Source organism: Eleutherodactylus coqui, chromosome 4 (assembly GCF_035609145.1).
Source record: "Eleutherodactylus coqui strain aEleCoq1 chromosome 4, aEleCoq1.hap1, whole genome shotgun sequence".
NCBI classification, from domain to species: domain Eukaryota; kingdom Metazoa; phylum Chordata; class Amphibia; order Anura; family Eleutherodactylidae; genus Eleutherodactylus; species Eleutherodactylus coqui.
This window is the reverse complement of record NC_089840.1, coordinates 37,016,769-37,031,692: the sequence shown is the minus strand read 5'-3', so window position 1 is coordinate 37,031,692 and position 14,924 is coordinate 37,016,769. Positions and strand designations below refer to the sequence as shown.

Genomic DNA, 14,924 nt, shown 5'->3' with positions numbered 1-14,924 from the left:
TGTTGCCTAGCGATGATACAGGTACCTGCAGCCCATATGCAATGTTAATTGCGCATTGGCTGTGGGTCACACGCCTCCATTAACATCAATGGAGGACATCCACGCAGATAACGCAGTAAAATAGAGCATGCTGTGATTTTTCTTCTGCTTGTGGAATACGCAATTTATACCTGCAAGTGTGAAGAAAAATTAGAAAATGCATGCCTTTCAATGCCAGCGTTTTACCGTGGATCGCATGGACGACAATCGTGGAATCCGCAATTCAAATTCGGTCATGTGAGACCAGCCTTACACTAATACTTCAAATATACCACCTCAGGTAGAAGCAGTTGTACAACTTCTGACAACTTGAACCATGTTTCAAGAGAATGAATGGCAAAGTTGATGAAATGAAGAGGTTGTGTCTGTATAAAAAGCCCCAAACTGTGCAGACTCCTAATTGTGTGCTTGGGGCCATAAGTCCGGCCCCAACAATAATACTTTTTGGTATATATTGTCCATTGTCTGTATAATAAACAGCAGTATATGATAGCCTGACTGCCAATGAAAGGTACAAGAGGCCTGCTGTTTACTCTGTACGTTTAATCACTAACACTAAATATTAAAGATTCTACAAAGTCATTTTCTGTTATTTTATTCTTGTAACATAAGATCTGCTGGCTGGAAATCACAAAATAACAGCAAAAACATTGTAACAATCTACTGGAATATACGATACAGCTAAACCGTCTATGGGAGGTTTACATTAGCGGAAAGGGAATATGCAGCTCCTGTGATCAGACATTAGATGGCACCACAGTACAGCATGTTTCAACAACACTGACAAGAGGCCAGGTGACAATAATAGAGGGTTCTGCAATTTTAAGATAATTTCTGGGCACTTTAGAGCAAGTGAATAAGAGTATAATTCTATTTTGTGTGGTCATGTGACTTCTTTTATATCACTTCTTACTCCAGGGAAGCTTCCCAGTAATTAAAGTGCATTATAGTAGCTACATAATAAATCTACGCTTTGCAGTACAAAAGAAGTGTGAGGGGGTGAGGGTGGGGGTGGGGGAATCCAGTGATTTAAGTAGTGCAGAAGCATTGGGGCACAGGCATAAAAAACTTTTACAGTCAGCAAAAAACTGAAACAATTCTCATACATGCGCCAATGCATAAGCATTAGACCACAAATTAAGGTGCTTTTACATTAAAAAACGATTATCGCTCAAAAAAAAAAATTGTTTGAATTTGTTTGCTTATCATTCATTGTTCATTTTATTCAGGCATAAAAATCATCATTCGCTCGTTTACACATCGCTGCATGTAAACGGCGATCATTTAGTAGTCGTTCACATTCACTGGCACGGTGAAAGGGAACAACTGAATGATTTGTGAGTGAATGAGCGAACGATTTATCTACCTGTATAAACAAACTGCACAAGCGAATGAGCGAACTCTGTCATCATTCGCTCATGTGAATAATAAAGCGCTCAGTGTAAAAGTTCCTTTAGACCGCATCCCCAAACTAAAAACTGTCTGAGGCACGGATGCACGAAAATTAGCAGCCAGATTGTGTAGATGGACTTGTGCTATCTTTAACTTATTTGGGGCCTGTTCACATAAGTGTTGGAGGTTCCATTCAAAACCTTTGTAGCTGAATTCTCTTAAAAGACAGGAGAGACTTGTGCTACCTCACAGAAGAATCTTTAAACTGGAAACAATTATTACAAACCCTTATCTTTGAGTTGCAACAGTATCAAAATTTGTCACATCCTCACTTCATTAGCAGAGTGGTGTTCCAAGTGACTCCAGACATATTTAAAGGTGCAACAAATGTATCAACTTTGTGTAGCATTTGATACATTTGTTGCATTTTAAAGTGAAAAAGAGGTAAAAACCTGCCAGAAAAGCAGCATCAGAAATTCCCCTGATGATAAATTCCGCTTACTGTCTATTGGGAAGTTGTAGAAATTTTTATTTAGGCTGCCTGTCCATGAACGTTGTGAAATCCCGTGGCGAATCTCTGCCGCGGGAGCCGCTGCCCAGCAGCAGGAGTCGGCAGACGGATCTCCGTGGTGAACCTATCTGACATGCTGCGAATTTCCGTCCGTGAGTGGAGAATCGCAATGACTCTCTGCTTGTGGACAGGGAGGCTGCGCTTTCCATAGCAACGCTATGGAAAGCGTTCACTGCGTTCCCCGCAACCGGATTATCGCCGCGGGGAACGCAGTGAAAATTCGCCCATGAACAGGAGCCCTAAAGCTTTAAAAACATAATTAAGGTTGCGTTCACACAAAACTGATTTTGATTGAAGGGCTAAAATCTGCTTCAGATCCACATCAAAATCTGCAGCAAATTCGCTACATGTGAACGCGCTTTAAGCCACAATTATCTAGTTCATTCATATTTCACTTTTCTTTAAATCTTCTTTATATTAAACGCTCATGGCGGATAAGGGGCAGGACTGCTGCTTTCCTTTGTCGCTCACATAAGCTCCGCCCCCTGCAGCGATGGTGTGGTCTGTGTAGTCTTTCATGGTTACATCTTCTTCCTGAGGTTTAGTAGACTCTCCTTCTTCTTCTGCTCCTCAGAACCATACAGGCTGGGGAGCTGGAACGGATCCTTCTTCTGCTGCAACGTGTTATAGGGACACACCTTCAGGTGTTCAGACAGGGAGGAGAGGTCATCAAGTGTCCACCGCTGCACCGGAGAGAAGAGGCTGCTGAAATTCCAAATCTTAAAGAAAAAAGAGCGAAATGGCATTATGGTTCAATTATAATGTTACATATCCATATGGCAGAAATGGCGCAAAAGGCTCAGCTGCCAATAATACAGTCCTACATACTCAGCAGGGAGCTTAAGGCTTGGAGGGTTGTACCAAGTTTAAAATGTATCCCTTAGCCACATGATGTAGATTAAATGTCTAATCGGTCAAGGACCAACTGCTAGGATGCCCAATGATCAAGAGAATGGGGGTCCCATATACTCTCGAATGAATGGCGTAGTGGTCAAACATGCGCGATGCCGCTCCATTTATCTCTATGAAACTGACAGTTATTACTGAGGCTTCCTAATAGAACAGATTTTTCTATAGGTCAGCAATTTTACACCAGTCTTTAGCCACAGTGAGCCAAAGAAAAGTGCGCCATATTTATTTAGAGGTGCACGTTTCTTAATAAATTTGGCACATTTGCCTGTCCACGCGGAAGAAATGAGTTGACATAGATTTGCAATATAATTTCCGCAGGTTTTTGGCATAAATTATAGTAATTCTATCAGACCGTAAGTGACCCCACTAAATATATGCATAGGAGCTGCACTAAGGAACTCACTTCAGCAGACTGCTTGTAGAAAAGTTATAAACTTTAATTCTCCTCCATAAAATGCATGTGACGTTTCAACCAAAATAACTGTGGTCTTTTTTAAGTCTGCGTAAGTGAGTTCCTTAGTGCAGCTCCTATACATTTATTTGGATAAAGTTTTGAGGGCTGAATGGTCTACAGCTCTTTCATCCAGGAAGCTAGCACATAGATGCTTCCCAACGGTGTGGTCTTATTGGAGTGCCGCTAACAAGCGTTTTGGTTTAACCCCTTGAGTGGCGGGTTTCCTACCACCATTTCGTGCCCACCAGGGCAGGTTTTTTAAAATGGTCTAATCATTGAATTTCAACTAATTTTGCAGTTGCGTCTCAAGAGCCATAACTTTTTCATTTTTCCATTGACATGGCCATATGAGGGCTTGTTTTTTGCAGGACAAGTTGTGATTTTTTAAACAGGGGGGAGGAAAAAAAGAAATGGGGAAAAAAGAAAAAAAGAGGCCATGTCATTAAGGGGTTAAATAATGTATGAACTTCCTTCTCTGGGTCATTACGATGCATGGATACCACATGTGGGATTTTATTTTTGATTTTTTACAAAGTAAAGGGAGACAAGTGTTTTTATTTATTTTTTTATTATTTTTTTAATTTATTTTTTTTTTTGTCCCTTTAGGGGACTTCCACAGGGACCCATCAGAACCCCTGATCACATTCCGGGGGTCCGATGGTGACAGCCCTTTACATGCTGCAGTGACAGCCCTTTACATGCTGCAGTCACATAGACTGCAGCATGTAAAGGGTTAACACAGCAGAGATCGGAGGTTTTCTCTGATCTCTGCTGTAAAAGCTAGAACCTAGCTGTCCTCTGACAGCTAACAACCAGCTCTCCCTGCCACAGAGACCATCGGCTTGCTTCTGACAAGCCGATGGTCTCTATGGCAACCTGTAAACAAACCAGTGCAGGAGATTGCCGACATATCTGCAATATCTTCTGCTGGTTGTTCAAAGCCCTTGCACTGCTCTGTGTGGGTCTGTGCAGGCAGAGCACACTGTCACAGCTTGTGGCATTGTGCTCTGCAGCTCCCATAGTGATACATAGCCCGGAAAACTTCCGGGCTGTATCGCTATGGGCAGTGGAGCTCGTCCCCGGAAAATTTCCGGGCGTGCCACTAAAGGGGTTAAGTAAGAGACCCCCTCATCCTTTACTAGGCACTGTGCACTTTTTAGAAATGCGGCAAGAATGGTGTAAAAATGAATAAAATCACAAATTTTTATGCAATTGTGACATGCAGCAAAGTTTGCAATTTGTTTCCGCTAGTATTCTGAAGTACAGACATAGATACATTCCCAACTAGTGTTTCCATTCGCCACCATTTTCAAGATCTTAGTTTGCTATCAGTGAATACAAACAGACATCAATGCAGTAAGTGCCAGGCAAGGGCAGCTGCTATGGGGCTCTTGGGAAGAGCTCTGGTGTCATCCCTTTTACTATATGGGGATAAAACTATGTGGAGGACTTCTATGCTCTTTTGCAGACCCATGTCTCCATGGTTACAGACTACAAACCCTGCGTAGCCTGATCCTGTAGTCAGACTCTCTCCCATCTGTGCCCTACTTCATACTCAATTCTTCATACTCAATTGGCAGTTTAGAAGACAAATAGAGGAGAATATGACTGCAGCATCAGGCTACACAGGGTTTTTTTTGTACTCTGTAACCATGGAGACACATAAATTTGCATAGGAGCTGTAAACAAAAAAAACTGCCGAATTTTAACCAAAACCATTAGCAAAAGTGCTTATTTTTTCTTTTTGATGCACTGGAACATCAAAAGTGGTTGTGAAAGGAAACATAGATATATGTAAAGGGGTTGTCAACTGATAACTTGCTGATCGCTGTAACCCCCACCTATTCCAAGAAGGGTGGTTCAGAGCATCTTCAAGTGAATGCAAACTGCCACTCCAGTTATTTCATTTGGACTGCCAGAGATAGCCATGTGCTTGAACTTGGATAGACATGTAACAATTATGAAAGGGTCCATGAGCAACTGTACTATAGGAATAGATACAGTATACAATGCAATGTATTGATAATCATGCAGTAACAGACAACACATATTCTTCATGATGAACAAGTATGGGCAACAGCTGTCATAACCCACCATTAATTTGCCCCTAGGCATTGCCAGTACTTATTCATAGCGAACCAAGGCAATGAGCAGACTGGTGAGGCCATTCACATCAGCTCTGAAACACTATCAGCAGGAGACACAGGCTTCAGGTTGAGGTTACCCAGTTACATTTTTTTCAGGCTACTTCACGTTGGGTGAAGTACAGAACTCAACTTATTTCCATACCAAAGATCAAAATGAACCGTTCATTATGGTGTTAAAGTCCATTATGGTGTTAAATGGCATTAAAGCTTAGTGCGTTTCTCCCTCCATCCACTTGCCATGACCCTTGGGCTAATTCCCTGTGTTTTCTAACATTGCAGTTCCTCTGTATTCAGGTTCTCACCACCTGATAGGAAAGAGAACTAGACTAAGCAGACCAGCACTCGGTCTCTCCAGTATTCCCATAGCAGTCACATGGTCTGCCTCTATGATAGGTATGCCCTTGCACCTACCTTCTTCCGAGATCTCCATGAGGTTCCACCATGTGAATATGTCTTCTTCTCCCAGTACAAGTGGACCATCCCCCTCTCCTGTAATAGTGAGGCACAGATATCTCTCATGGACGAAGACACCTGTGAGAGCTGACACAGGCTAAAGCTGTCCAGGAACCCAGCAATATGTTGTAGGACCTCAAACGGCAGGTTGCTCAAGGAATCCTTGCTCTTCCCTCTATGACTTCTTGACAGATTGGGTCTTACGCCTTCATATAAAGAATCATCGACTAGTGGTTTTATTGCAAATGTCTGCATAGGCTTGCTGTAGATGACCTGCGATTTTTGTCCTGCAGCACGGAACCTGTTTTGTACAAAGGTGCAACCCAAGTAAGAAAGTGGGCAGCATTGTTGGAACCAGCCACCCAGGCAGGTCTGTATGTCAGAGTGGACATTTCTAAAGTGTGAAGCAAACTCATCTCGACGAAAGAAGAGGTTACAGGAGAAGGTGAAGGAGGAATTGGACTTGTTGTGTCTACTAGTCACACATTCACTCTCTATATCCAAGTGCAGACCTAAACTTCTCATGTTCTTCTCAGCCAGAAGATCTAATAAAACTGTCCTTTTGGTAAAAGGATCTGTTCCAAAATCATAGGTCTGGGTTCCAAAGTCAATGAGCAATCCATCAAGGGCTTTCAGCTGAGATACGACATGACCCCTCAGCTCCCTCTCAAGGGCCACTAGTAAAGTAGTGTAAATGGTTTCAGTCAATGGTAAATTGTCTACTGGGATTCCAAGGTCAGAAGTGTCCACCAGTTTCTCAGCTTTCTCTTTCTTGATGTTATCATCTGCAAGTTTTGCCCTCCTGCCGCAGTAGCTTGTTGGTATTTTGAAGGTGTGGACAGTCTTCAAAGTCTGGGCTTCCAGTTTGCCATAAACAAAGTCCTTATCTCGAGGAGTACAGGCAGCCATCTGTCCAAATCGTATCAGCATGCTACCGTGGTGCACTAAATACATGTTGTAACTCCCACAATCCACCTCAGATTTCAGTCTTTCCAAAACACCCTCTTGCCAAGGAGCAAGCCCCATCTTTTCCAGATTGGCCAACTGTGGCTTTGTGCCTTCTTCTGACTTTTTGCTTTCATCTTCTTGACTTTTCCCTGCTTCTGCTTTGGGTTTGTTGTCAGGAGGCTTGTTGCTGCTGGTCTGTCCAGTACCAGACTGCAAACACTTTGCTGCTCTCATCTCTTTGCTAAATATAGAGTCCCACATTTGGAATTTATCTAAATCCAATCCATCCTGTCCCCGAGCCAATGCCTCTCGCTCAAACTGAGTCAGTCCAACTATCTCCCCATTACTTACGTCTACGTTTCCCACATCTTCAGGATTTGCTCCCCCTACTGCACCACCATCCTCCTCCACCTCCGATGGACCTCTAGTTATTGTGTCTTTAGGATCATCTGAGAGCTCTGGATAAAGTTCAGCCATTTTGAGAGAGTTAAAGAGAATATTCTGGTCCCTCAGTGTCATTGCCACATCCAGACGTTCCTCTTCACGTTTTTCCTGCAGGAGATTTTTATAAAGCGTCTGGTCTTTATCTATAGCTGGCCAGCGGTTCCAGTCCATGGAGCAGCAGACCACGCTGGCCGGGCAGACCTTCAGATGTTTTGCCTGCTTGCATCGGGACATTGAGAAAGGGCAGCCAAACACAGAGTTTAGGCAGGGCACCCACTCATTGGGGCACAGAAGTTGATGTTCTTCCTCTTTGCACATGTGGAAGGTGGCACCACAGTATAATTTACAGCTCATCACCAAACAGGAGATGCCAGAATTGATAGGTGCATTGCAGCGCTTGTTGAAGCAGTTCTGGCAATGCCTGTGCTGTCCTGCTGGAGGTCGCTGGGTTCTTCCCTAATATGTTCACAACAAAAAATAAAATAAAAAGATATAAAAAAATGAAATTCCTATCATTTTATAGCACTAACTACTAGCTTATTAGAGCCACCATCCTCTCTATTAATTCATTTTGAGTTATGTAATTCTCCTCATGACACTTAAAGCGACTCTCCAGTTTCAGGACAAAATTCTGCCACAGGACAGGAGGGGCAAGGTATATATTGCCTGCAGTTGTTCTTCTCTGCCAAACCTCCAAGCTGCCACATTTGGGCATCTGTTATTGTAATAAAATATTGTATCCTATGGTATATATATATATATGTTCCTTCTTAGTGGATAACTAGCATCTAAATGGTTAACTCGTTTATGTTGTGCACTGGTGTGTAGATGCAGGCTCATACTCCCCCATTTCTTTTCCTGGCTTAGAAATGTCCTGAGATAGCGGGTTCTGCCCCCCCTACCTTCAAAGAGGAGCTGTTAGAATGAATACAGAATGAGCTTCTTCCCCTTCTTAGGTTTTGGTTTCCTAGAAATCACATACTTAGTAGTAACACACGTTAAGATGTTAACATATGTTAAGCCATTAGCACCTAGAGCCAATCATGAGTTCTTATGATTACAGGGGAGCGTGTTTGTCTGATGATACGTAATCTATGATATATATGTACCGTGAGGATGTTAATAAAGGCAGAAGAGCATCATTGTCGGATAATACTGGCTGTGTTATGTGTCAGTGATTTGTGTACACAACTTCTCATATAATTCGGAGCAGTCGGTGAAACACTATGAAATCCATCTTATGATTGTTTTTCCTAACAGCATCCAAGATGGTCTCAGCATTTTTCTAACTACCTAATGTACACTGCTCTGCTCTCTGATTGGCCAATACTGATCACATGAGCAGCTATGGCCAATCAGAGAGCACGTATAGTGCATAGTCTAAAAATACCAATGCACTGTGTGGGATTAGGTAGTCTCAAGATTGTGTTAGCCATTTTGCGTAGCTAAAAACCCTGAACTGGCAGTTTGGAGGGGCAGCAAAGAACAACTACAGATATTATAGCCCCTCCCTTCCTGGTTCAGGACCAGGATTTTGTCCCAAAACCGGAGGATCACTTTGAGATTAGAACTTCTATCAGTAGAAGAATCTGATTTATTTATTCAGTTATATGAATAGTTATATTACTCACCATTTTCTGTCAGTCTCTATTTTTGCTCAGAAGTTATTCAAATGTCATCCAGCTGTGAATGGAGAAATTTACAATAACTAAAACAGAGCTTTAATTCATGGAAATGACAATTGCTCCCCCTGACTGGCAAAGATATGTATAATAAAGTCCAACCTTAAATGACTACTGAGACTTGGCATTGGGGTCATAATACAGAACTAGATAAAGTGTGAGGGGTACAGAGGGCATTGGCATTATCGTCACAGCAGATAGGCATATTAAGTGTAAGGCTTTCAGAGGGCATTGCAGTCATAGCCAGAGGGATATACAATGTGAGCAGTATAGGGAGGCACTGGATTAAAAGCACAAAGGGATGCACAGTATGAGGGGTACCGAGGAGCACAGAGGGATATACAGTAAGAGGGATGCAGAGGGGCATGAGGGTCATTGTACACATGACTATATACTGTGAGGGATTTAGAGAGTGCTTGGTATATGTCACATGGGGATATACAGCATGAAGGGTACAGAGGGTGTTGGGGTCATAAAACATAGCGAAACATACAGAGCGAGTTGCTAACTGTAGAGGACAATGGGATGGATGGAGATGTTTAGCTTTGTTCTTGTGAGTTCTGTCCAGTCATGAACAACTGATCCATCGGTTTAGCAAAAAAAAAAAGTTTTCTAGACCTGAGATATCACTGGTTGGAAATCCTAAAATAAAGTTGTTCTCTGTCAGTCATCAGTGTCTGTGGTCACAGTGTGTGGGGTAATCACAGTGTAGGAGGGCATTGCAGTGTATGGAGTGGTCAAAGTATACAAGGTGGTCACAGTATATGGGGTGACAGCGGTAAAGTATGTGCACATTGTATGTATTGTTTACAGCCGAGCCTATACCATGAGATGATCAGTATGATGTAGATATAGAGAACAGAACTCGTATAAGGAAGAGCCGCCTTCTGAGTAATTTCTTAATATACAATATTAAATGGGATAGGAACATCTCAATGCTGACCTTGTCTTGTCCCCATTGTCCTCTACAGTCAGTGGCTCATACAGTATGCCTCATTATGTAATATAACCCCATTCCCTCCTGTAATCTCATAGTATAGATTGCTCTGTTATCATCAGAATTTTCCCCAATACCTATCTCAATGCATATAACTTTGAGCTATGCCCCAATGCCCCTGAACCTCTCAGTGTATATCCACCTGTGCTCTAATTCTATTGCCCATGTATATTCCTCTGTGCTATGATCCCAGTGACACTGTACCCCTCATAGTGTTATAACCTCTATCCCTTCTGTACCCCTCATAGTGAATATTTTCTGTTCTATGACCCAGATGCCCGCTGTACCCCTCATAGTACATATCCCTCCGCGATATGACCCCACTGACCCTGTATACCCTGGTGTATATTGCTCTGTGCTGTAACTGTTTCTCCCTCCTCTTTCTATACTATGGCCTAATACTCCACATGTGCGCCAGTCTCTATGTTATGCCCTCAGTTCCTCCTGTACCTCTCACAGTGTATCCCCCACTTCCTGTGATGTGGACTCAGTGCCCCCCGGACCCTTTACAGTTTATCTGTCACTCTGAGCCTTCTCACCTGGGAGTCCGGTCACTTCTCTGCCTACTTTGCCCTCATTGTAGTGGGTTTTGCAGCCCCTCGCTGTCTTACACAAGACAAGGTCATGTGGGCTTTTATAAATAGCAGTCTACGGTCAGCGTGCCCAAGGTATCTCCTCTTACAAGTTTGCTGCCTGCATTAACCCTTTCCCTGACACAGAGGACACTGAGCTCATATCCCATTGCAGATCACCACCAATACATCAGGGGCAAAATGGGCATTATTTTGTACGGTCACTTTTTCCCCAATTCATCCACCCTTTTTGGAAGCAGCAGCATAATGTGGGATTAAAAGGGGAAATGTGAGTGGCCCACAATCCCAAGTATACAAGTATACCAGCCACATGGGGGCTCTGTCCCTGAAAACACCGGCTGGCCTGCACAACAAATGCTGGATACATTAGGCCGTATTTATATCTGTAATTTTCTCGTGTGCGTTATACGTTGTGAGATGCACAAATGTAAACCGATTATTTTCAATGGGTCTATTTACATATTTTTTCTTGCAGGGATGCTGTGATATAGAAAAGCTGCAGCGTTTCCTGTTTTCCTGCGATTCTAGAAAAAGCTCATTTATTATTTCCTATGGGCGAGTTAAGAAAAAAAATTGCTACTCGCATGTAGGTGTGATTTTTAGATCTTCTTATTAAACCATGCTATTGTCATGTATGTGAAGAAATGCATGTACCGGGATGTGTTTCTTTCATAAAAGGCAGCACTCTTACAGGTTAGGCAACCTTTACATACGCAGGATGCGCTGTGAAATTTACATAGCATTTGCAGTACGAGCCATCATGAGGATATTTTACGTGACGAATCCACAGTGTTTTTGAAAAATGCTACAGATTCTGATTTTGCATGTCTGTTAACACTGCGGAATTCACCCCTTGATATACCAAGCCGTTCCACAACTGAAAATGCAGTAAAATCGGCATCATTTAGGGCTCTTACCCACTTGCACCATTTTAACGTTGCGATATAGCTGCATTTTTTAACACGATTGTCAATGGGACAAACCTGGAATGTGTTTTTAACATTAGAAAGTCTCATTGACAATCGCGTTAAAAAAACGTAGCGATATCGCAGCATAAAAAAAAGCGCAAGTGGGTGTGAGCCCTTAGGTGCAAATTTGGCCACCACAGAATTCCTGCAGCTATTCTGCAAGATGGACTGGGACTTATATACATCCCTAAGCAATAAGGTCCATGAGGACATACCCCCACTATTTTGCAGGAATATTTACTTTAAATCATTTGTATCAGTATTTCCTCATGTTTTATCATTAATAGTTTATTGGATGTCATGGTGGTCAATGGCTGCAACATTTTGCTGGTGAAAGGACATATTCTGGCTATAAACTTCCCACGAATAGGGGAGGTTCTGCCTTTATGAGGTTTGTGCAGTTGGGGCCCCACTCCAAGAGTATGCTCACATGGTAGATTTTTGTGCAGAATCCGCACCAAACCTGGCTTAGAATCCAGTCCCATTCATTTGAATAGGATGACACAATACCGTCTTCAGGAGGATTTTTCTGCTGTGGATGAGTTACCTGCGGAGAGGAGGTCACTGTTCGGGAAAAGGAGATGTAAGACGTGACCACCAGCTATTGTTACTGTTTATATACAGTGGGGTCGGAAAGTCATCAGACCTTTTCCTTTCTTTACATTTGGTTATGTTGTGACCTTGTGCAAAAAATAAAAAAAATAAAACATTTCTCCTCATTCTGCACTCAATACTCCATGATGACAAAGTGAAAACAGAATATTAGTAATATTTAATTTTTTCAAAATGAAGACCATTTAGCATTGACATAAGTATTCAAACCCTGCACTTAGGGCTTAGTTGAAGCACCATTGACAGCAATTCTAGCCTCCAGTCTTCTTGGGTCTGATGCCACAAGGTTTGCGCACCTGGATTTAGGGACTGTCTGCCATTATTCTCTATCGATCCTTTCAAGCACTGTCAAGATGCATGGGGGCTGTCTGTAGATGGCCACAGGTCTCTCCAGAGATGCTTGATTGGGTTCAAGCTAAAGATCTGTCTGAGTCACTCAAGGACATTAAAAGTAGTCTCTAAGCTACTGCTGTGTTGTCTCTGCGGTGCTTAGGGTCATCATCTTGTTGGAAGGTGAACCTTTTGCTCAGTCTGAGATCATTTACACTCTGGAAAAGGTTTTAAAAAAAAAAAATCTCTGTACTTTGCCCCATTCAGGTTTCCATCAACCCTGACCAGTCTCCCTGTCCCCCGGCATGATGATGCTACCACCACCAGGCTTCACCATATGAATGGTATTGGGCATGTGATGAACGGTTCCTGGTTACCTCCAGACAATGCTTAGAACTGAGGATGAAAAGTTCAATTTTGTTTCTCACAATCTGTGAGCCCTGTAGGTGCTTTTTAGCAAACTTCAGACGGGCTCTCATGTCTTCTATGGAGAGTCGGCTTCTTTCTGGCCCTTCTGCCATAAAGCCGAGATTGGTGGAGGGCTGCAGTGAGGGATGACTTTCTGGAAGTTTCTCCCATTTGCACACAAGATCTTTGGCGCTCAGCCAGTGTAACCATTGGATTCTTGGTCATCTCTGTCACCAACGCCCTTCTTCCCCAATGACTTAGATTAATGGTAGAACCAGGACTCTTCCTAGAGCTTGGCTGACCCAGTAAAGAATTATGGAGGTCACTATGCTCTGAGGAACCTTTAGGGCAGCAGACATTTGTAGCTTTCTCCAGATCTGTTCCCCAACACAATCCTGTGAGGTCTACAGGCAATTCTTTCCTCCTCATTGCTCTGCTTTGGCATTATGAGTTGGGAGACCTTTATATAGACAGGGGTACAAATCTTAAAATTATGTCTAGTTAATTGAATTTACCACAGGGGGACTCACAATCAAGGTGTCAAACATCTCAAAGATGATCGAGAGAAATGGAAGGGCCTCCCAGAGCCAAATTGTCTGTCATACAAAAGGCTCAGAATATGTTAATGCAAAATGGTTTCAGTTTGTCATTATGGGGTAATGAGTGCAGAATGAGAGGAAAAACATGTTTTATTTGCCGAAAGCCACAAGATAAATGTAAGAAGAGTAAGAGTCTGAAGCCTTTCCCAGACATACTATAATCATCCTTGCTTTTCACCTGTCAGTGTCATCCTGTCTGTGAGAGGACTGATGAAATGTTCTCCACAGAAGAGGAAATGTCAGATTATTAGGTAGAGGGGTCAGTGTGAGAACTGCAGGATTTTTATTTAAACTTTCAATGCAAAAAAAAAAAAAAAAGTTGGACATGGCTGTGTTGGAACACAGCCGCTAGTTTGAGGTGTAGAATATGTCTGTGTGGCCACTTGGCGAATAGGTAATAATTTTGTATAACACAGATTAAAGACTTTAAACAAGTTTTCATTACAACGAAAACAGTTACAACATTTCATAAGCACCATAATATCTGAAGTTACAAGTACTTATCTCCTATTCTAACATTTTGTTCTACAATATTTAGAAATCAAATAATTTATGTATTTACACGTTTTCACAAAACCTTAATTGAAGAACAAAGAATTCTCAACTTACAAACCGCTGGTCTATGGAGAGGAGTACGATACAAAATGCCAAGAGACTAGAATCATTTTGCACAATTGCATGTCCATAATGCAAAACGCAGCAGTTGCATTAAACGGTAGCTCTGATACTAGTTGGTCTGTGATCACATCAAGTGGTGGCAAAGCTGGTTATTGGTATTGACAGTCATTAGATAACTGTGGTATTTGTTTGTTCAGCAATGACTACACAGCATGAAATCATTCACATTGGACTGAGGACACTCACAAGGTTGCAATATCTGTTATTGTCCCAGATCCTTGCATACGTTAAACTGAGTGGTGAAAGCACTTGGCACATTTGTATTGGGCACTTGTTCACCTTGGCTCTGCTGAGCCCATTAATACTTGGGATGGGACATCCAGGTCTTCTTGGATTCCTCATCCAGCGATCTTTCTTCCCGTGATTGCTTTTATAAAATTTTTCTGTTTATCATGCATATATTTAAAAAAGGTTAGTGGTTTCCACACTCCAAGGCTGACAATGTAATCAAGTAGTAAAAATATTGTTTTTTTAACTTATAACCCACTTTATAAAAGCGCAAAAATGACACCTCAAACATTGTGCTTGCACAATGGAAACTTGAGCCAACAGGCTTGGTTTAATGCTCTATAGAATGCAATACCAGTAGAGATGAGCGAGAATACTTGCTAAAGGCAATTGCTCGAGCGAGCATTGCCTTTAGAGTGTACCTGCTGCCCCCCCCCCCCCCCTCGCTCCCTCCTGCTGACTGCCGCTA

At 42.3% G+C, this 14,924-nt stretch overlaps 1 protein-coding gene across 1 annotated transcript; it reads right to left on the bottom strand.

Moving 5' to 3' along the window:
• Positions 1–618: 618 nt before the first annotated feature.
• Positions 619–10,644, bottom strand: LOC136625226 (F-box only protein 40-like). Its single transcript, XM_066599267.1, has 4 exons — positions 10,579–10,644; positions 8,992–9,043; positions 5,927–7,816; positions 619–2,721 (listed from the first exon to the last, which is right to left on the bottom strand). Exons 2-4 carry the CDS (start codon positions 8,992–8,994, stop codon positions 2,524–2,526), a joined length of 2,091 nt encoding a protein of 696 aa, XP_066455364.1. The 5' UTR covers positions 8,995–9,043; positions 10,579–10,644; the 3' UTR covers positions 619–2,523.
• Positions 10,645–14,924: the final 4,280 nt, after the last annotated feature.